General features: G+C 42.5%; 1 protein-coding gene across 2 annotated transcripts; it reads left to right on the forward strand.

Moving 5' to 3' along the window:
- Positions 1–100: 100 nt before the first annotated feature.
- Positions 101–19,975, forward strand: ZNF365 (zinc finger protein 365). Of its 2 annotated transcripts, XM_010567904.1 has the most exons (5): positions 101–899; positions 11,405–11,585; positions 13,601–13,638; positions 17,526–17,727; positions 18,902–19,975. In XM_010567904.1, exons 1-5 carry the CDS (start codon positions 169–171, stop codon positions 18,917–18,919), a joined length of 1,170 nt encoding a protein of 389 aa, XP_010566206.1. In that variant the 5' UTR covers positions 101–168; the 3' UTR covers positions 18,920–19,975. The 2 variants fall into 2 exon arrangements, with proteins under 2 accessions (XP_010566206.1, XP_010566205.1); XM_010567903.1 differs by having other exon boundaries at positions 17,526–19,975.
- Positions 19,976–21,123: the final 1,148 nt, after the last annotated feature.

A 21,123-nucleotide genomic window follows, 5' to 3' on the forward strand; every position in this document is an offset into this window, starting at 1 on the left:
TGGCCGCGCCGGGCGGGTGCCTCCCCGGGCGGCGGGCGGAGATGGCGCGATACCACTGAAGAATCCCCGGGAAAGTTTCCCAAGTTTCCCGGCGCGCCTGCCGGGCTGCCCCGGCCCCGGGCGGGCGCGGACGCGGGCTGTTTTCTCCCAGCCAGGGCCCGGCGAGGAATGCAACAGACGGCCCGGGATGAAGGCAGGCACCCCTGGCAGGAGCCGCTCGAGAGCGTCAGCGTCTGCCTCCCCTTCCGCTGCCCGCGATGCGGCGACCACACGAGGTTCAGGAGCCTCTCCTCTCTGCGGGTGCACCTGGAGTACAGCCACAGCTACGAGGAGAGAAGCCTCCTGCCCAAGAGCAGCCCGTTTTCACCGCTGAAAGGCGCGGAGCTGATCTCCCCGCCGGAGCCCGCCGCCCCGGGCAGCCTGGGGAGCCCCGGCGGCGCCGTGCAGCCGAAAGGGTCCTGCCTGAATTTTTGCGATGCCTCCTGCGAGAGCGCGAAGCGCGGACAGCCTCTGGAGGTGGAGGCTGAGCGGCCCGTCTCCTACGTCGCAAACTATGTGCCGGCTGACTCCCCGGGCGAGCAGACTTCCAAACCCGGCCTCCCGGCCACTGACTCCAAAGCCTCCTTCGAGGCACACGTCAGAGAAAAGTTTAACAGGATGGTAGAGGCCGTGGACAAAACGATCGAGAAGCGAATCGACAAGCTTACCAAAGAGCTGGCCCAGAAGACGGCGGAGCTGCTGGAGGTGCGGGCAGCCTTTGTGCAGCTGTCCCAGAAGAAGCAGGAGGTGCAGCGGCGGGAGCGGGCCCTGAGCAGGCAGGTGGACGTGGCAGTGGAGATGATTGCGGCCTTGAAGCAGCGCCTCAGCGAGTCCGAGGAGGAGCTTCACCGCAAAGAGGAGTAAGTGGGGAGGCGAGAGCTGCTGGTTGTGCGCGGGCTGGCCAGCACCTGTGCCAGTGAAAGCTTCTGGGGGGGAAGGGAGGGGATGGTTCGGTTGCTTGTCGAGTATGAAGGGGCTCGGTGCTCACCAGCTCCTGACCACTGTATTTCTAGAGTTGTAGACCAGGTGACCACGTCCCCTGCCAGGCAGGGGACGGCTCCCCGAGCAGGTGGCTTTCATGCTTGACTGCCCAGTGACTAACTTTTATGCTTTCTAATGCCTGTGTTGTGTCCCTGGTTTCGTGGGGGTAGGGACATGCAGAAGCTGTCATCAGCGTGTAATCTGATTTACACTGACACCTCTAATCCATTATCTTTTTAAGAAGAGATGGGTGGGTAAGCGCTGGAGGAAGTATGTAAGAATACCAAATAGCACCTTTTCCCTCAGGTTGTCCCACCGTGGTCAGTCAGCAGGCTGCCTGTGGAGTGGGATGGTCTCCCGTGCAGCACCAAAGCTGTACTGGAGACAGTGCTGGAAAGGCCACGTCCAAGTCGGTGTTTTAGATGGACACAGAACTGTGAAACTGGAATCACTTACATGGGAATGGGAACCAGATGCCAGAGTTGTTCTGACTAACCTAGGCCAGCTAAAAATATGTTTGTGATGCATCCATTAAAAATGTAGTGATAGCTGATATATTATTTATACATGAACTACTTAGTTTATTCAGCACTTGCTGAAACCTTTCAGGCTTTTCGGAGCAACAGAACTTATTTCAGAGAAATGCAAATAAAGAGCCTTGGTAATGGAGTGCCTCTAAACGAATTCATCAGCTTACCAAGGGAAGATGCGAAGTGCTAGTTGCCATGACACTGTTCTTAGAAGAAATAAGGAAGGTGGTGTAGGAGTTCAGTGTAGGAAGTTTGGAGGGCTTTCATCATTCCTTCCTGTAGTCTAGGGACTAGAAAGAAAAGATGATGATCTGTCCTGAGGCAGTGCTATAGATTTCCCAGAAAAGGGGACAGCAAAGGTGGTGGGATTTGAGCCTCTGCAGTGTGTATCTTCCTTGAAAGGATATTCAACAGAACCTCTGATTTCTGAAATATCAGGTGATCCCTGTGGAAGAGAAGATTGAAGGACTCAAGATGAAGCTAAAGATAATAGTGGAACTGAGACAGGTTTGAAAGTATGCTGGAAGGAGGCCATGAAGATAACTTACAGTTTGGAGCAGTTTTGGTATTCCCGTCTAGCCAAGCTCCCCGTATGGGCTCTTTCACAGTGTGAATCATCCTACTTGTTCTAGAAAAGTATCTTAGAGGGGGAGGGATTGCTCTGTGGAGGTCCTTCCTCCATCTGCAGACTAGAGGGGGACCTCAGGTAAGCAGCCATCTTAGGCAAGATGCTGAACCTCAGATACCTAAAGTTAAGTGGTATGAGTCTTACCCCAAACTAAAGGCTGAATGTGCTTTAAAATTCAAGGCTTGAGATCCACAGGAAAAACTTGGCTGTCAGGAGAAAGCAGAAACCATTCAGTGGAGCAAAACCAGAGTTCTGCAGTGCTGCAGAAGAAGAAAAGAGCTCATGGAAAAAGAGGAAGGGGGTGTAGAGTTATCTGGGTAGAAAGAATGGGTATGATCTGGGGAGGACAACAAAGGACACTGATCTGTGAAAAGAACAAGACAGCAAAAGTTGTGATTTTTAACTATATTAGGAAAAGGCACGAGGAAGTGGCCACTTACCCCCTTGGCAGACTGCTTACTAGCAGCAGTGGCAGGCTGTGGTTCTGAGGCCAGAAAAGACTGAACACAGAATGAGAGGAGAAATGGGAAACGCTGTCCTTCACACTAGAACATTGCCAGGCTCCGGAAGGGGGCAGGAGCTCAGATGATTGCTGTTACAATTCTAGCCATCTCTAAAGGAGGAGGGTGAAGGCATAAGCAGATGAAGAGGTAGCTCCTACGTTGGTGTTACAGGGAAGACTGAAGGTTATTTGATTGGTGAGAAACACTAACCAACAGAGGCAGCTGTACAAGAGAGACTTCATCCAAGTACCCAGGGTATTGCTCTTCTAGGATTACTGCTAGCTTGTTTCAGTTTTCGATAAAGAAGATTAAAAAAAAAAATCAGAAGCAAAAGCAGCAATAGGAATGAGTGAATGGATATTACACAGTGGTGTGTTTATTTCTAAAGATAAATGGGCCTAATGCATGCTAGTGGATAAGATGAAAGACTATCAGCCAAGAGTACCGAGGGGGAAGAGGGGAGTCACAGCATGTTCTTGCATATGCCCATGCCTAGCCCCACAGCATTGCTTCTTAGAAGTCACTATGAAGGTACTCTGAGGAGACTGAGAGGGTAGGCAGGGTGTAAGAATAGGTAGAGTTCACCTAGGAAAAACTGAAGATATGTTATTTTTTTCTTGTTCAGATCATTCCTGCATTTCCCATCTTGGGGGATAACAAGGGATAGATAGTGCCATAGAAAAATGCACTGTATGGCTTGTCAATTAAAAGGTCATTGTACAATTAGCAAATTGAGAAGGAAGGTAGGTATAAACAATGCTTTGTAAAAGCAGGACTAGTACTTCTAAGGGTAGCTTTTCAGATTCGAACCTCTAAAATTGCCTGGGATGCTTAGCTTTGTGCCAGCAGCAAGGAGGCACTGGATGGTATGCTGTAATAGAGGGGAGAAGAAAGGTTGTTCATGACTTTGGTAACAACAGTGTCACTTGTCTGGTTTTCTCATGGACTGTTGGTAAATTCTGAGACCTGTCTACATATGCAGTCCTTTGTGTGTTCAAAAACTTATTTGGTGTGCTGAAAAGACTTTCTCCTTCAAAAAAGGAGGATCTCAACTTTGGCTTTGATTTCTGGAAGAAGTCCAGATGATTAGAAAGCCAAACAAGACTGCTTAATGGAAATTGCAGAAGCAGGAGTTCTCACTGCAGACTGTGGAAAGTCAAAGGCAGCCCTTAGGGACTGTTTTGATACTTGCTGACCTTCAGAAATAGATGCTTTCATCAGTTTCTTTGGGTTGTTTGGTTTGGTTTTTTTTTTTCATAAGCAATCTTGTGAATATGGATAACTTTTCCCAAAACTGGCATTGGTATTGAGCCACTGTAGCTGAAAATTTGTTCCTCTTTCCTCTTTATAGGAGGAAGAAGAAAACACCTTCTTCCATGAAACACTTCCTTATCCTATTTCTAAGGAAGTAAAGGAAACCAGTCTTCCCTTGGTCTCTGAATGGTTGTCCCTGCTACCAGAGATCATGGAATATGGTGCTTGTGAAGGCAAGGAAGAGTTTATAATTAATATGCACTTGTAGATTTCAGAAAAACTGAGGTATGGCTACTCTAGATCAGTCTGAGGGTAAAAAAAACCAACAAACAACCCAAACAAAGAAAACCACTAACCCCACAAACTATCCAAAAGGGGGGGAGGGGGGGACCCCCCCCCAAAAAAAAACCCCAAAACAAACAAAAAAAACCAACAAACAACCCAAACCAACAAACTACTCCAAATCTTAGATAAGGTCACAAAAACTCTTCTTCTAGAGATGAAGCTGAAAACTTTTATGAGGATCCCTTCAAGTAACTCTTGAAAAATAACAATGTTCTGACAAAGAAGTTACAGATGTTTATACTGGGCCCATATTTGAGTATTAGTCCATGTCCATCTACTCTGTCAGTATCTTATATGAATGGACAATCACTATCAGTGATCAAATTACTCCATAATACTGAAATTAACAATACAGTATATTTCATTCTTTACAAAATGTGCCCAGATAAGCCAGGGACCTATCTGGGCTCTTAGGCTAGACCTGCTTCTACATGTAAGAATTAAGCAGGTATGGAAGGTAGAAGAGGATGTATTTGCAGGTTTAACCATCAACCCTGACCTATGAACTGGCTGTGAAAAAAAAAAAAACAAAAAAAAGTTGGGATTTAAGAAACTTCCTCTTTAGAAGGGTATACAAGAAGACAGAAAATAACAGTACAACTGCACTTTGGGTGATGGCTCTGATTTTGGATCTGATTGTGAAGTCAAATAGGAAAGATAAGGGAAAGGAAAAATGTGTGTTGGCAAGAGTAATTTGGTTAGGAAGCCCCAAGAAGGCTTAGGGAGGAGAGATCTAAATTCTTTGTTGCTAATCAAAGCACTAATTTCAAATGACAGCACTATGAGGTTTTACTGTTGCCCTCTCATTCCAGTGAGAGGGAGCAGTGTTGGTTTAGGCCACCAGCAGGCACAGGGATGCCCGTTTGTAGGGTCAGTAAGGTTATTTCTTTAGACTTGTCAGTTGATTATTTTTTGTTTGTTTTAAATAAAGCCTATAGCAGTCTAACAAAGGCAGTGACAAAGTGAAGATATCTTTTTAGTTAAATTTTACTTTTGTTCCCTTACAAAAATGGCTGTGCTAATATGCACATGGGTACATGCTGTTATACTAGTGTGGTGCCCTTGTGGAGATGAACTGTTTTGAGGCATAGAGAGGTGGAGGTACTACACTAACTGTTCTAATATGTAGTTGAAGTAGTATTATTCTAAGCACAGAAAAGTCTTACAGCAGTCACTCTTGTGTTGCTTATTTGTGTATTTAGAAAGTCCAAAGGCCAAAGCTTTTAATTATTATTTAGAGAAGAAAAAAAAAAAAGAAAACTGGATGTTCTAGAGAAGCAGGCACAGGTACCAAAGACAGGTCCCAGTTGACTAACCTGCCTCAGTTGGGCCCTGGACAGTTTTGATGAATGATGGCTACAGGGTCAAGCTTTCAGCAGAGCTGCTGAGCAAAGGAATGATTTAATTAGAAAATGTGCCCTGAAAGTGATTATTCAATGTTTGATGAAGGAGGATGCAACTCAGAGTCAGTGCTGTCATCTTAAAGATAACACAGAAGCCTGCCCAAAGGGAATAAGACTGTGTTGAATAAGATATTAAGAAAACCATTGAAACTACAACCAGCTATGAACTTAACTTCTAGAGAACACAGAGAGGCTTGTTTCAGGAAGTTATATAAGAAAATGAAACTGGTAGAGTTTGATTTTCAGTAAGTCTGAACAGCGTAGCATTTGTCCAGTCCTCAACTGGAAGCTACCTTCAATGGTGACTTAAACAATTTCACTTTGTCTCCTGATTATAGGGTAAGAGCATTAATGTAGTACGTTGCCCTATCTCTGACAGTAATTTCTTTAACCAGTCTAATGCATTTGTTTTGAGACTGTCTGGTCATGCCTCTGCTCTGGCATAGCCTGGAATGCAAGGGCTATTTCAGAATAGCTGTAGTAGAGAGTAGTTATTCTTGCCAGTGGCTTCACCTTAAATTTGCAATTAATGGAATTATCTGTGCAAGTAACATCTTGACAATGGGCTTAAGAGTTGGCTTTTAGAGATCACTGCAATTTGTGCTTTAAAACAGCTTTCCTTAAAATACAAATTTAAGTTGTACAACAAAACAGTTTTGATTTTGCTCTTAAGTAGAATATGACCACAACTACACATTATTCTTCCACCCTCAGTTTCAGGTGGTCCCACTCCCTCTTCCCTGTTTCCTTTCATCTTCCCCCTCAAGGGATTACTCCCCACAGCTGCATTGGTTCAAGTGTAGCATGACTATCCCACAGAACAGCTCTGTGAAATAAAGCATTTTAATCTTCACAGTGTCACACCAGTAAGTTCAGGGCTCAGATCTAGAGCACAGCCCACTGAATGGGTGCAACTGGTAGGTCAATAACTTTCTGAGGAGTGGAGGTGTGAACCTCTTAAATCGAATGTGCTGATAGTGGTGTAGGAATGTGAAACCATAACCTAATGGATAGCAGCCTTCAGGCAATAACACCAATGGGATGATGGATGAGGTCAGTGGTGTTAATACTTAATGAATGTCCATATTTTAAATATTTTCACAAGTAAATCACTTTACTACTCCCTGTAGTAGGAATTTTCCCATCTTCAGGTAGAATAAGTGTTTGTTTTTCTATTGATTTTAGGCAGAGTTATTCCAAATGAAGTCCTCTAAAGGGATTTGATACTTAGGTGCAGAACCTGCATAGAGCCTCATGCTTGTCTCCACCTACAGAGCAGTTGCAGGTGTCCAAGTTGCTGTAAATAGTCCTGGGACCAGTATTATGCATCTGTAGGAGGAATTGGTCACAATGTGGGAAATCATTAGCCCTTCTTGTCAGCTGTTAAGGAGCTGGAGCTGTCCCAGCCTCTGCATCTACTCTGTGTATCACACACTTAACTGCTGAAAGCCATACAAATACTAAGGGTGTCTGCAGAGTCCACAGGCCAGCAACTGCTCCTGCAAGGAGCGCTGTATAATCTAGTGGTAAAGGCAGAAGAATAAACGTCACCTAGTCAGTCTATGATTTATAACTTTATTTACCACATCTCATGCTGTTTCATGACAACAGCCGCCATAAAGAACGTTTCAGGATAAGTTTCAAGGCAGGCTGTCTGCAGTTTTTCTGTGAGAGCAGCTAGGCTGCAGTTGCTCGGAAAGCAAAAAAACCCACCAAACTAGTTAACTCTGGTTAACTATAACAGGTTAACTCCCTGGCAGAGTCAGATTAAAATAAAAGCTTTGGCAGCAAGTCTTTCTTGCCTACAGTGAGTCCTTCCCTCTGCACTTGTTTTTTTCAGCTGAGCACCTCTGAGTTGCCTGCTGCACTGCAATAAATTTCCCCTGCGCTCCTCTGGCTCTGGGAAGAGCTCTTCTCTGGCAGTCTGGCAGTACAGGCACCTCCTGCTCCTCTTGGACACCTCCCAGGCTGCATCCCCCTTGTCTTTCCCTCTTGCTTGCCTCACCCTGTCGCCACAAGCTGCTGGCAGTACGATGTGCCCTCTGCTCTCTGGGCAGTAGCAGTGATACCTCCTCCTGAAAGGTTTTGTCTGACAAGAGCACCTAAGACAAAGCAAGAAACCCAGCTTTCTCCCTGCTGCCCAGTCATAGCCCCTTAACAAAATGTTTTCATTTTTAATTTAATTTTAATTTAATTTAATTAATGTTTAATGTTAGTATAGTAAACTATAAGCAAACTGATGATATCGTTCTGCTATCCATTACAGATATTTACAGAGATCTGAGCTGTGCTAAGCATCATCTACTCAGAAAATTTAGTGGCAGGATCTACAGCTTCCCGTGCTACAGTAAGTGCCAGGGTGCAGCTGAGTGAAAAGGGGCAGGAGGCTGTAGGCTGATGGGCAGAGAGCAAACGGAGGAGCAGAGCAGAGTCGGAAGAGATGATGTTGAGAGTGGAGGAGTTCATAAGGGGAGTTAATAACTCTACATAACCTTTTCTCAGTATAGCAGCAGTGCTCCAGGTGTAGAATAGTAGCAGAGACCTCTCATTTGAAAGGGCAATGCTTCAAGTCTGAGCCAGGCTTTAATGAATGATTCCTGTTTCAGGTAAGCACTGCTGACAAGGCTGTCAAGACAGAGCCCAGTGGGCCCATGCTGCTATGCTCTGGTTTGTGCCTCTACCAAGTGGGCCCCAAAATATTCACGGGCTCAGCTTCCCCCTGACTTCATGAGGAGCAGCATCTGATGTCTGTGAACATCTGTCTTTCTACAAGCATAAGAGCAGAGAGTAAAAGATAGAAATTGTATCACATAATCCCAAAAAACTTGGCATAGGCCTTGAGAAATAAACTGAAAGTAAAATAAAGAACATAAGCAAAAAATCATCACAGATATCTAGAAATAGAACTGAAGGGAGAGGGTCATCAGTATGGCTAAGAAAAAGTCTGGGCAAACTACAAGAGACAAGAAAGGCAATTAAACAGATAAATAGTGGCTGCAGGAAGCTACATGAGTTCTTTGAACCATTTCCTTATTGTTCATGGTGGGAGGAGGGTAAAAATTGTTCTGGGAATGCTCTTTGGGTAACCAAGGCATAGCCGTGGCATGGAGCAAGCTCTCTGAGGAAGAGGTGTTGGAGCAAGTAGAGAGACTTATCAGCAGTCAGTCCTCAGGGCTTGATGTTGTTCTTTTGAGAGATGAGAATGAAGTGGAAACAAAGAATGTAGCTGAACTGACAGAAGTGCTGCTTATCAGGATGAGGCATGTGACCAAGACCTAGCGGGTGGGTATAATTCTGGCTCCTCTATTTTTAAAGGGAATTTACAGAGTGCTGGTACCATTTCAGCCCAAAGGAAAATTTTTAGATAAAAGTTATTAAAGGCAGGTTCATAGACTATACAGAGGCAGCTAAACAGAGAAAAATGGGTAGAAGTGCTACTACTGCTGCTAATAACTGTTTCTACAAATAATGGCATGTAGCATGCCAAGTTATCTTGAGTAGTCTAGAAAGCAAGGAAAATACTAGGGAATTTCTTGACATGATGTGTCTGTTCTCCTCCTGATAGTCATCTAAGTCTTCCAGAAAAAACACTGCTTCCCCCTGTCCCCCTTATGGCACAGCTCACTAACAAGATTATTTGTAGGAAAGGAAAATTTGTGGGTGATGTATTAATGCCATGGAGCAGGTGATTAATGAATGCTTTTAAATTACCTTTGCTGAGACAATTACAAATGTTAGCATTCTTGAAACTATCACCCTTTTAAAAACAAATGCCAGGTACTCAATGTTTGTGGCCTCCCGCTGCAGCAAAACACAAGCTGACTGTGGCCCCGGGAGGGGTGTCCTTTTGGTGTCCCAGGCTGGCAGCTCCCCACTCTGCCCAGCCTTCCCACTGGAGGGCCAGTGGCCTGGCAGGCCACGCACACTTCTTCCTTACCCAAAGGCTAAGGGATTTGGAGCCGGCCTGCTGAGTTTCTGTCCTTTTGAGCTTCCTGTCTACTGTAAAAGAGGAGCCCAATGGAGTGCCAAGGGCTTCAGGTTGCTTCCACACTAACACAAAACCAGAGTGGCATCATGAAATCAAAGAAGTTACAATGCTGTAAGTGTGGTGAGAATAAAGCCCTAAAATTGTCCTTAATGAGTTTAGACTGGCTTCATCCTAAGCATTCCTCAGTGACTTTTTATTACCAGGTTGCTCTGGGCAAGGTAATAATCACAGAAACTGTGCAGAGCCTTGAAATGCAATGGATTAGCTGAGTTTAACAAACAAGGTACCTCTCTGTTTCTTAAGCCAGATTTTGTGGGTCAGTTAATATAAACTAATATTCATCGATGTTCTTCATCCAAACAATATGTGCTTGTTTCTACCTTATTCCTACCATTAGATCAGCCATGCAAAGAGCCTCTTGCTGCACTCTGCTGTGGTATAGAGCAGGCGGACACAGCCCAAATCCTAAATGGTGAATTTCCATAGCTGACCACTTGTGCCTAACTCTTCTTAGGGCAAAACAGCTCCCTGTTAAAACAACTACACTGAGTTAAACCAATTATCTAGAACTATACTGAGTTAAAACAATGAAATGCAGAGAAACTTTGGATTTGTTATAAATAGGCCAAGCTTTGAAAGGTTATTTCTGCTGCAAACTGTCTCCTAGTTTCTGCTTAAAATGCTTTTTCCTCAAGCGATGTATTTCTACCCAGCAATCATGCCCTTTCTCATTTGGCAAGCATTGGTTCCTCCAACTCTCACCCCTTCAGTTTTGTACAAAGCAAAAATTAACATGGTTTCATTGGCAGAGCAAGAACTGTTTATCCAGGCATTTATTAACTGGGGAAGTCCTACGTGCTCAGATTTGCCATTTTTCATAATACATGCTTCACTCTGCAACCAAACTCCTCCCGCCCAGAAACTCCTGTGATATCAGAGGTCCAAATGGTGGCCAGATTACTGATAGTAAACTGATAGTATGCAGAGCACTTCAAAATGAGCTTTGTCTCAGTACAGAGCTGGGACCTTTCACAGTCAGTGGTGCTATCTCTTTCTTCCACTTATGTTAGCAGACAAGAAACATTTCTAAACTCCTGACCTAAAACTTGCTCTTCCCATGCACATATTCCTTGGTCTATAATCTGTAGATTATCTGTTAATCTCCCATGCTCCCACTAGCTCCAGATCATAACACCGCACTTTGACGTACTTGCAGGATCAGAGCCAAAATGAAGTTTAATGGCCACAGTAGCTCCTTTAAGTTAGGAGCCACCCCAGTGGCAACATTAAACTACCATTGTAAGATTATGATGAACCAGGAAGATGAATTTGGGGATTCATCCATTTCTCTTCATGTTTCCGGCTGATACTCACACGGGTAAGTGAAAAAAAAAAAAGAGAAAGTGGCTGTAGCTGTCTCCAGATACCTCAAGAGGTGATTCTTAATGACATTTCTACCCTGTGGACCACTAAGGACTATTTCCAAGACACCTAATAATGTGACAAAAAAACCCAAACCCACTGCACATAAACTTAAATTCAGCATTCAGGTTTCCGGATCTGCACTGTGTCCACAAAAAGGTTGAAATCTTTTAACAGAGATAGAGGTAAAGGACAGTAACTGGCCACCATGGGCTATCACCATGAAAACCAGGAGAAACTTCAGTAATTTTTTGACCAGGGCCCTTTGCATTATTTAAATGTGGTCTCTTTGCAATGTTTCCATCTTGCAGAGAAGTTGTTACTTTCAACCACTTCCTGGAAGAAGCAGCAGAAAAAGAAGTGCGGGGAAAAGCCAGGCTCCAGCACTTCATTGAGAACCTGTTGCAGCGTGTGGATCTGGCAGAAAGGCAGCTAGAATATTACCAAAATCAGCAGATGGTGTGCAACCACACTGACATCAGTGAGCATGTGGTAAGCCAGCAAAGTCCTTCTCTTCATTGTCACCCACCACCGCAGGAAGAGTACTTGAGTTTGAATATGGGTGGGCTCAGTGGGTCAGGCTAATTGCTACTCCAGACAGATCTGGATTTGTAAAATGTTTCTTGAGATGCGTTTTATTTATGTTTTGAACTGCCATTTCACAGGAGTGAAAGGAGCAGAGAGTGTAAGAGCAGCAATAGCCAAAGATGGCAAAGGGAGAGCAGAGAATAATGAAATATTTGCCAGATATTTACCTTTTTTTTCCAGCTTTGGCTATTGCTGCTGTTACCTTTGCAACAACCACTTTCCTTTATGTCACAGTGACTTAGCATTTTTTTGGAGATGTCTAAAGAGTCTCAGGAAAGGTGTGGATCCCTACAGAGGACATGTTAGCCTGCTGGCAAATCAGCTTGCTTTCTGTAGTTACCTATCATGGGACTCTTAGTAACGGTGAATGGATTCCCACAGGCCTGCTCCCCCACAGGTTAGAAACCAAAGCTGTCTGAGTGTCGTTTTTTAAAATACATTATTTCTTTAAAAGCCTTCATTATTAGTACTTAAACTTAGTATTTTCCCTACAGTACATTACATTTAGATGGCAAGTTTTAGCCACATGAATTCCAAAGAACTTTTCAGTTTAAATGAATACCCCATGCTGCCTATGCTAAGTAATTGCTCATCCTGGGATGTGAAAGGAAAGGCATTTGATCATGCACAGCACTGAGCAGGTATGCAGTGGTGGAAAGCAAAGGTTCCTGTAGCCACTTGGAAGACAAAGAGCTTTAGGTAAGACCTGAATAAATGTAGATGTGCTGAAATCTAGCACAGGACATCTCAAACAGTGTCGAGGGGGACCTTAAAGATGGGCCTCGGTATTAAATCATCTCCCCTGCTCTTGATGTGTTTACTGGGATCTCTGGCTCAGCAGTGTCCCTTGGGGAAGGTGCTAATTTTTGAGGTAGCTGCCCTGCATTCTGAGTGACTTCAGCATTCCTCTAAGGTCATCCATCCAAATATTGACCAGCCTGACCTTCAGGAGGTAATTACAGAAAAGCACACCATGAGATGGCTCCAGACTCCATCCAAGACAGATGACAAGCAAAGTTAGGCTGGGCAAAAATCCATCTGCAAAGTGTGGACAATACCAGGGACAGAGGGAACATTTACAAGAACATAATCATTTTCAGATGCCATATCTGACTCGCTTGGCTCACTGACTTCATTAAATGATATTCAAAGGCTCAGTCTAGTAGCACTGATGGGAGATCAGTACAAAGAACTGATTTAGTACCCAGACCGATTTAAGCTGGGCTGGCATTAAACACCTCCTTTCCTGACCTCCACTAAAAGAGGAACTAGAAAAAGTGTTTCCACACTGTGAACCAAACTGTTGTAAAAAATGAAGTCATGTAAAGTTGTGCTGGCTCTGAGGCTATGCTGTCCCTAGGTGGTCTCAGGATGTGGGGTGGGAAGGGAGAGAATGCTTGCGTTCTCGCCCTCTGCCCTTCAGTGCTACTGTAGGCGGAGCCAAGGGCTCACAGCCGGAGTTTGCTAGCCGCTTGTGTAAAGGAAATGTATCACTGCAAAATTAAAGGCTCTGAGAGAAAGTTCATTTAATACAGCTTAGTCTGGCACTGTCCCTTAATTATCTTGAACACAATAATTACTTCTCATTGTATCCATACTGTTTAATCTAATGTGAAAAATCTCTTTTCAGCCCACACTTCTTGAGCAATTTGATTATCGTTATGATAAAAATAATGGGGAAATATCCAACCACTAACTCACATGTTGTGAATTTTAAAAACAGCTGTAATAAGTTGGAGGAGTAATAATCTATAAAAGTTGGGGTTTTTTTTCAATTTCTTTCATGAATATTCTTCTACTTTTAACAGCAGGTGAGAATGGAAATATGATTTTGAAGACTGCTTATATTTTATCCCTGTACTTTAATTACATTATCATGTAATACTAATATTAATAACCTGTTTCTGTTTTCTTTGCAGCTTACAGACATTTCATTAAATAAGAAACCCAGATGCCTGTACGTATAGCTTTTAATTTTTCTCTTACTTAAATACACTAACTTGACATGCTTGCATTTCTGCTTTTGCATTTCACCTTATCCAAAAGCCTGAATCAGGTTGGGTTTGGATCAGGTTCTATGCATAGATCAGATCTATGTGATCTATATTTATGTCATGTAAGGGAGGAAAAACAGATTTTTGCTAAATCAAAGCTAAAATCAGATATTCTTTAAAGGAAAAAAAAAGAATAATTTTCTGTTAAATGAATGACTCCTTCCTGCTGACTATAATAGCCTATGCAAAGCTACAGTAGCTGAATCTCTTCAGCAAAGACAGGCCAAGTTTCAGCTGAAAATATCTTTAACATTCTGTAGGTAGGAGAGAGACAGTTGTCATTTCCTAACTGACAGTAACACTGTTGACTTAAAAATCACGTGTAATGGAACAAGTGCCCCGACAAAGCATGGGCACTAACAATATCTCACGTTACTCAAGCAGGTGTCCTGGGAGCAGCAGAACTAATTGGGGGCTGGTTTCCCATGTCTTTGCGAATTGGTCATGAGTCCCAGCAGCTGGTTCAGAGTATCATGCGTGCTGCCTGGCCAAGTGACAGTCAGGCAGTGCATCCTTCTTCAGGGCAACCTTTCTTAGTGGGAAAACAAGTTTGGGTCTTTTTCCCACTGCCATGAAACTTGTTGCATTACCACAGGTCTGGGACTTCTGCATCCCTGCCAGATTTGTTTGTGTCTGACCAATGGGTTCAAGAATTACTGGAAGACTGAGACACACATGAACAGATGGATGGGCTGGAAAATAAACCAAAATTACAATGTATAGCCTACTGGGTTGGGGGTGGCCTTTTTGCTTTTTGAGTTGTTTCTGGTTTTCATATATCATAGTCCTAGCAGGCAACTGGCCAAGTACCCTTTTGCTGATAAGCAGTGTTTGCATTCATAATTAACAGCATGGGGCTTTAGCTTTGTTTTTTCTACTTTTTATTTTTATACCTTTTCTTTTCCCTACTGATTTGAGATTCTGGAAAAACTTGATTGTCCAAAGTAGTCTTTCAGTTGACTGTGTATACACTTCTCAGGCTTCTAGATGTCTTAATATGACTGAAATCAAGGAAAATAGAATTAAAATATAACCAGTGAATTCAATGACTCAGTGAGATGAGTCCTTCCACTTACAAGTCTTTGGTCTAAATATAGTGCAGTTTGGTAAAACCCATTAATTGCTGACAAATAGTTGGAGTTCAAAGGCATATATGAAATTGTTTAGACGTTTCTGTTTAATTACTGATATACTTTGAAAAGACACTGTCAAAACTAGAATTTAGTACTAGCCTTTATTTGGAGTTACCACATTAAAAATATCCCAACTTGTCCTACAGAGCAGAGAGGATATGGGAGAGGATGCTCAGAAGGATAGGAAAGTTTTATTTTGCTCTGCCTGTTCTGTGGATGAATCCAGCATTTGCATTCACCACACCAGCTGTTTTTAAGAGCTCTAACTCAGCTCAGTACATAAAAAAAAGGTTTTAATGATATGTACCAGTTAAAAAGATTGGGAAGTGTTACTACCTATCCAGAAAATGCAGTGTAATCTCAGGGGGTTTGGGGCCACTGATGGCTTACGTTGTTTGGGATCAATGGCAGCACTTGCAATCCCTCTTGCTCCAAGGCCTCCGCCTTGCTTCCCAGTTCCTTTTCTCCAATTTCTCCTGGGTGTTTTCAGGAAATGCTCCACTGAGGGCATGGGAGACCTTTGCTGATGCTCACTAGCCATTTCTCAAGGGCACTGAGATTTGCCAGCACATCTGTGCCTAAATCAACTTTAAATGCCAGCTCCCATTGTAAAGAAGCTAAGAATTAGGCCTCTCAAGATCATGAGACCTGTCTTGAAAAATACCTGATGTTTCTGAAATGCAGCAAGAATAGGATTCTTAAGTGCCTGTGGCAGTGGGCTGCATTTAGTCACATCATTTCAGTCTTTCTCCATAATGCGATAGATTAGGAATATGTTTGAGTAGAAGTTCAAACTCTCACAGTCACTTGTATTGAGGAGCTGCCGCTTTCAGTAAAAAAACATTTCCCGCATCTGGAGCTGGCAGCATTGCATTTCACATGCAATGACCTGCATCTTTGTCTGTCTTAGATATCTTCTTACCCTGACTGTGAATTAGGGACAGACGTCCATCTTCTCTACCATAAACTCGTTCCATTTAAATAGAGTTTAGCTCTTTTAGGCAATCCCCTCCAATCATACTAACCTAGACCTTCTTCTGGTTTTAATAGCATCATTCAGTGCAGCAGAGGAGTGACTAACATCACCTGCAATAACGCGTGTGTGCTTTGGGAGTAAATGATGTAACTTTTTTGCCATAACAACATCTGAGAAAAACAGAGCACTGCATCTTTTAACAACAACTAAGTAACAGACTGTAACAAACAGCGCCCAAGAAGTGATCATAACACAGAGCAGCCAACACTTGTGCCTTTACAAAAGTCATTTCTAACCCACAGCAAGTGGTTAGAACCCAGGCCTGCACGAGGCCAGCATGGCACAGTGCCTGCAAACTCCAGCTTGGACCTGCACAGCATTTTCCCCCAAAAAACTTCCTGATAGTGAAGTCTGGTCGGCAAAGCTGCCAACCAGGTACAACTGTTCTGTAGGTAAGGCTCAGTTCCTGTGCTGTCAACTTGCCCTCACTGCCTTCCACTCTGAAATACAGAGGCTTTCATGACACCCTTCTGGTCTTTTAAAGAGCAGGGGAGAGTTTGCACTGTACACACATGAACAACCACAGCGTTTTCCAAAACTGGCTTTGTCAATTGTGCAATATTGTTGAACTCCCAGAAGAAGTAATACTACAGATACATGGTTTCCAGAAATAACGAGCTATGGAAAATAGCCCTGTGGGAACCCTTAAGAGATCAACTTGTACATCAGCACATCTGTTCTTCAGTCACAGTAGCTGGGCACACATTAGGTGGTGCCTTATATTCATAGTGCTGCTGTTACACTACATGTATCTGCTGTAAAGCATTTCAAGATTATGTTAAAAGGGACTGTAATGATCTTACCTAGCTAAACTGTAGAACTGCAGTTTCAATGTAAAATTTCAGAGCAGAGGGCATGGTTCAGCCTTTGCAGCACCAGGCTGTCACTCCACCTAAGCCCACCAATTTCAGCAAATCCTGCTGGGCTTGAACCATCGCAGAGAGAACAAAGAATTCAGGTTACTTTGGCTTTTAAGCTTTCATACCCTTCTTCCCACCAATTTCTGTATTCCCTTTTCCTCTTCTCCCATTTCAAATCAAAGCCTAAAAGCAAAGCTAAAGTTTCCCTAGATGGGTGGCCAGCACAAAGGCAGAGCCTGGAGTTTACTGAGCTATTGGCCATTAGTAGCAGCAGTTCCCTGGGGCCTGGCCGCAGGCTAGGGAAGTGCTGAGATCCCACCAAGAAGGTCGTATAGTTCCTGCAACCGCTTTCTACTGTTACTGGTGCTGTCTGGTCTTCTAAAGACCATGGAATGTTCATTCTTTGCAGAAGGCTGCCGTAAACATGTGCATCTTTAAAATCCCTGTAGAACACCAAGTTATGAGAATATAGTTATGAGAATAAGGTCTCAGTGCTCCAAAATCAGCAGAATGCTGTCTGAATAAAAGTGAACATGCATGAAGAGTCCACCAGTAACACATGTAGGGTTCTTAGAGTAATGGATGGTTTTAAGTATTGAGAAGTGTAATTCATCTTGCAACTCTGTTTTTAACTTTCAGCTTGGTCCTTTAAAGCAAGGCTATTTCTGTCTTCAAAAATGTATGCATTTGGGACATTTTGGGGACCTATCACTTTGCAAGATTGAATAATAGTTATTAATTATCACTGTTATTAATTTCAGGAGCCGAGGAAGTCAACACACTTCGTATAACATCCCTGACGCAAAGCCTCATTCCTTTCAAAAAGGAAGAATCTTGTTGAAAAAAGCAAAGGATGAAAAAAACAGCTTGCAGCCAGTGAAATGCTTCTATGAACCTGTTGATTGCTCAAGAGAAATATGGAGAGCACAAAAGAAAGCTGAACCAGTCTGCTCTGCCAGGAAAGTAAGCGCAAAATCCAAGATGGGTAAAAAGGCCAAACCGCTATAGGAACGGTTAGCAATATATAGTAATGCCGGAGCTTGGCTTCAACAGAACAAATACTGAATGAAGTTAGTCATCCTACTTTTTCCTATCCATCTGGCCATGCCAAAACATATCAGATGTAATATATAGAAATATATACAGTATGGAAGATTTATATTATTTAGTAATGCCATTCCCTCTTTGGGCACTATAAGAGAAGTGACATTTTATTCAGTTTACATGGAGGTTTTTCTATTTATTCATTCATTCATTTATTTATTTATAGAGCTTATTTTAAATGACTGCAGTTAGCTTGCTGGGCAGTACTGTGGCTATATCCTTAATTATTTTAGTGGCAGCATGTGGCTTGGTAATTTATTTTCCATCCGTGCTGTTGCTGAAGTTCCGAAGAATCCATTTAATTGGCACCTAAATATTCAATCTTTCAGCTTAAGTACGTATAAGATCAATGGTTAACTGTTGCCTGCACAGACATACTTAGATGCAGAAGCTTGCTACCCTGGGTTTTCGGCCATAAGGCCAGTTGGGCACATTTCCATATTTTATTACATACATTAAACTGCTCAATCCTGCCAGCAGCCATGTTGTCTGTTGGCACAAGTTTGGGCTGCTCTGGTGTCTCAAGCACAGTTTTCAAATTCCAGAATCTTTATGGCTTTGCCATAGGTACCAGCCTCTGGTGTCACTCAGCGAGGAGACCAGAAGCTGGTACTGCAGCCCTGACAAGCACAGACCACATTGAGCCAGAGGAGAAATTTCATTACCAAGCGCCAGCAGAAGGTTATTAGCTGTGGTACAGCAAGTGAAAGGCTAAAGCAACCTGTTACATTGCACGACACCACGTTCAATGCCTGTGCTTGGTTTCAAGCACGAGAGGCCTAAAATGGCTATGATCATAACCCAAACCCTTCATGTTTTTATCTCCGAAGAATCTTGACAGGACTGAGAGATCCCTGAATTTCAACTAAAAACCCAAGAGCAAGGAAGTTAGAGATGATTGCAGGACAGCAATGCACATGTTTACATTGGTTTGTGCCAATTAAAAGGATCCTTATTTATCAGAGTATTTATCAAGATCATTTTTTGTGTGTACAGTTTTTTGGTAACATGAATCCTCATGCCATGTTTACAGATAAGAACATCCTGTTGACGTTACTGATGAAATTTGTTTTCTCACGAAAAAGAAAGGATAGGTGAGACAAGTCTGTGTAATTTATTTTTTAAATACTCATAACAGATGTAAATTGTTTATGTGGAAGGTGATTTTTACAGTATGTGTACAAAGATTTGTGAAAAATGTTTTTCATTTTTTATGACCGTAAGCAGAACTGAGTATTAAAAGACAGTGTATCACTATGATTACTGCTGCAATAAGCACCTGAGTTGCAATATTTTTAAAGCAGAAGATGACCAATCAGTCAGCTAGGATCAGGTAACTACAGATGTCATACATCTGTCAGTGTACAGAGCTCCCAGAAAGTAGCAGAGTGAAGAAAGAAAGTATTATTCCTCACTTATTTTAAATATTGTATATGGAATAATCAGATATATGTTTAAAATTTCTCAACACTGTTTCAGTAGAAAGTCACAGTGTAAAACCAGTTCAGGTATTTAGGTTGTAACGACATTTTAATATTTATTTAACTATGTCACAAGGCCACACTTGGCCTTATGCTAGGCATTGTGTATGTTGAAGAGGAGTTGTTAATTGTGTTGCATGGGTTTGGGTCAGATTGTGTGTTACAACAACTTTCTTAGGCAAGCCACAAAATAGAAACATCCTTGAGTTTTTTCTATTGCTTTCCACATTCTTTTACAAACCTGAAAAAAATGACCCTTTTTGAAGATAATAAAGTAAAATATATTCATCCGTTCCTTTATCCACTTGACACTGAAAGAATATTTTTATTTTTAAAAGCCTATCTACTCTGTTAGTCACCAAAGTTAAGTGTACCTACTAGTTCATAAATGAGATGTTTATTTTATTATTTATCACGCCAAAATCTTGACTGTACGTTGTCCTTTTGGGGGAGGAAGAGAAAAAGAGAGTAAAAGTTGCATGTTCTTAAACTTTTCAAAGCCTAAGTTACAGTTACTTGCTGAAAAAACGCCAGCTTAGTTAATTAGAAAGAAATTGGATTGTACTGTAACCCCAGATAAAAGTTTTTAGAATATAAACATTCTAATAATAAAGATATATTTCTCAGTTACTGTGTCATTTAACTCTGTAAAATATAACTTTTCTTACAAAAGCCTACCCAACAGCAGAGAAAAAGACAAGAAATGGCAGCCCTGCTTGGACTTCTGCTTATTCCTCAGATAAAACACCATGTCAGTGAAGTTGGGCCATGATCTTTCAAAGCATTACAAATTAACCTGAAAGACAGCTACAGCATCTTGCCCACATAGCTTGCACGTATCAGCTGCCCCTTTCCTACTGTAATGATGCTTGAAAATTATTCTTGAGATAACCCACGTGGTCCGATAACCTGCCCAAAGCAGAGGTAGGGGGAGTGGAGGGAAAGCTCAGGCAAAGGGGCTCCTGGGGAATGTAGGTGATACAGCCTCCCTCACACATTGCCAATTGCTGAGTCATCAATTCATCAGGTATCTCCCTTGGAAAAACTTGGAAAGAGAGGTTTTCCCATGGGGGAACCAGGTTCCTGTCAAGATGATAGTCCTGCTGTAGAAGACTGGATGAGGAGATGAGGTCCCTCTGACACCTGAGAGCCTGAATAATACTCCTCAGGAAAAAAGGCTCCTTCCCAGTCATGTTTACACAATTTACTAGGTCATTTTTAAAGTCAATTTCTGGTCATCAGCAGAACTTGACTGCTGGATGTGTGTATCATGTCTACACTTCATGTCCCATTAACAGAGGTGGAATGCTTGAGAAGGATGAGTACACGCACCAGGCTGAATATAACTGTTGTTGGCTTGGGGGGACTTTACAAGGAGATAACACGAATCACAAAATGTCAAGTTTAAAATATTTTTTTAAATCTGAAAGTGTTCTGACAAAGTTGACCACTCATCGTTGAAAATGAATTTGAAGCACAGTTACCACATTTTGCCATTTGAGACGCTTTGAAGACATCTAGGTGGGTTGTATGCTCACATCAAAGTGAAATTCAGTAGGACCTGGATGCCTCATTCCTATCTATGTTTTTAAAATCACACCTCATCCATAACTAAAACCATCTCAGAGCAGTATGTATACTGTCTGGGCCCTTACAGGTGAACTTTCTGCTTAAAACAAAATGTTCTGACTGACATGGAACATTATAGGCCAGGAAAATGAGACTAATTGAAACCTAGACCTTTAATTAGAGCTGTACATAGAAAAATGACAAT

Source organism: Haliaeetus leucocephalus, unplaced genomic scaffold (genome assembly GCF_000737465.1).
Source record: "Haliaeetus leucocephalus isolate CR32 unplaced genomic scaffold, Haliaeetus_leucocephalus-4.0 Scaffold229, whole genome shotgun sequence".
Lineage (NCBI taxonomy): Eukaryota > Metazoa > Chordata > Aves > Accipitriformes > Accipitridae > Haliaeetus > Haliaeetus leucocephalus.

Excerpts from the sequence above, each read along its gene's own strand:
- ZNF365 (XM_010567903.1), top strand. The coding sequence starts at position 169 with ATGCAACAGACGGCCCGGGATGAAGGCAGGCACCCCTGGCAGGAGCCG. Across the intron at positions 900-11,404 it reads GAGCTTCACCGCAAAGAGGA|AGAAGTTGTTACTTTCAACC; the intron begins GTAAGTGGGGAG and ends TCCATCTTGCAG. Across the intron at positions 11,586-13,600 it reads CTGACATCAGTGAGCATGTG|CTTACAGACATTTCATTAAA; the intron begins GTAAGCCAGCAA and ends TTTTCTTTGCAG.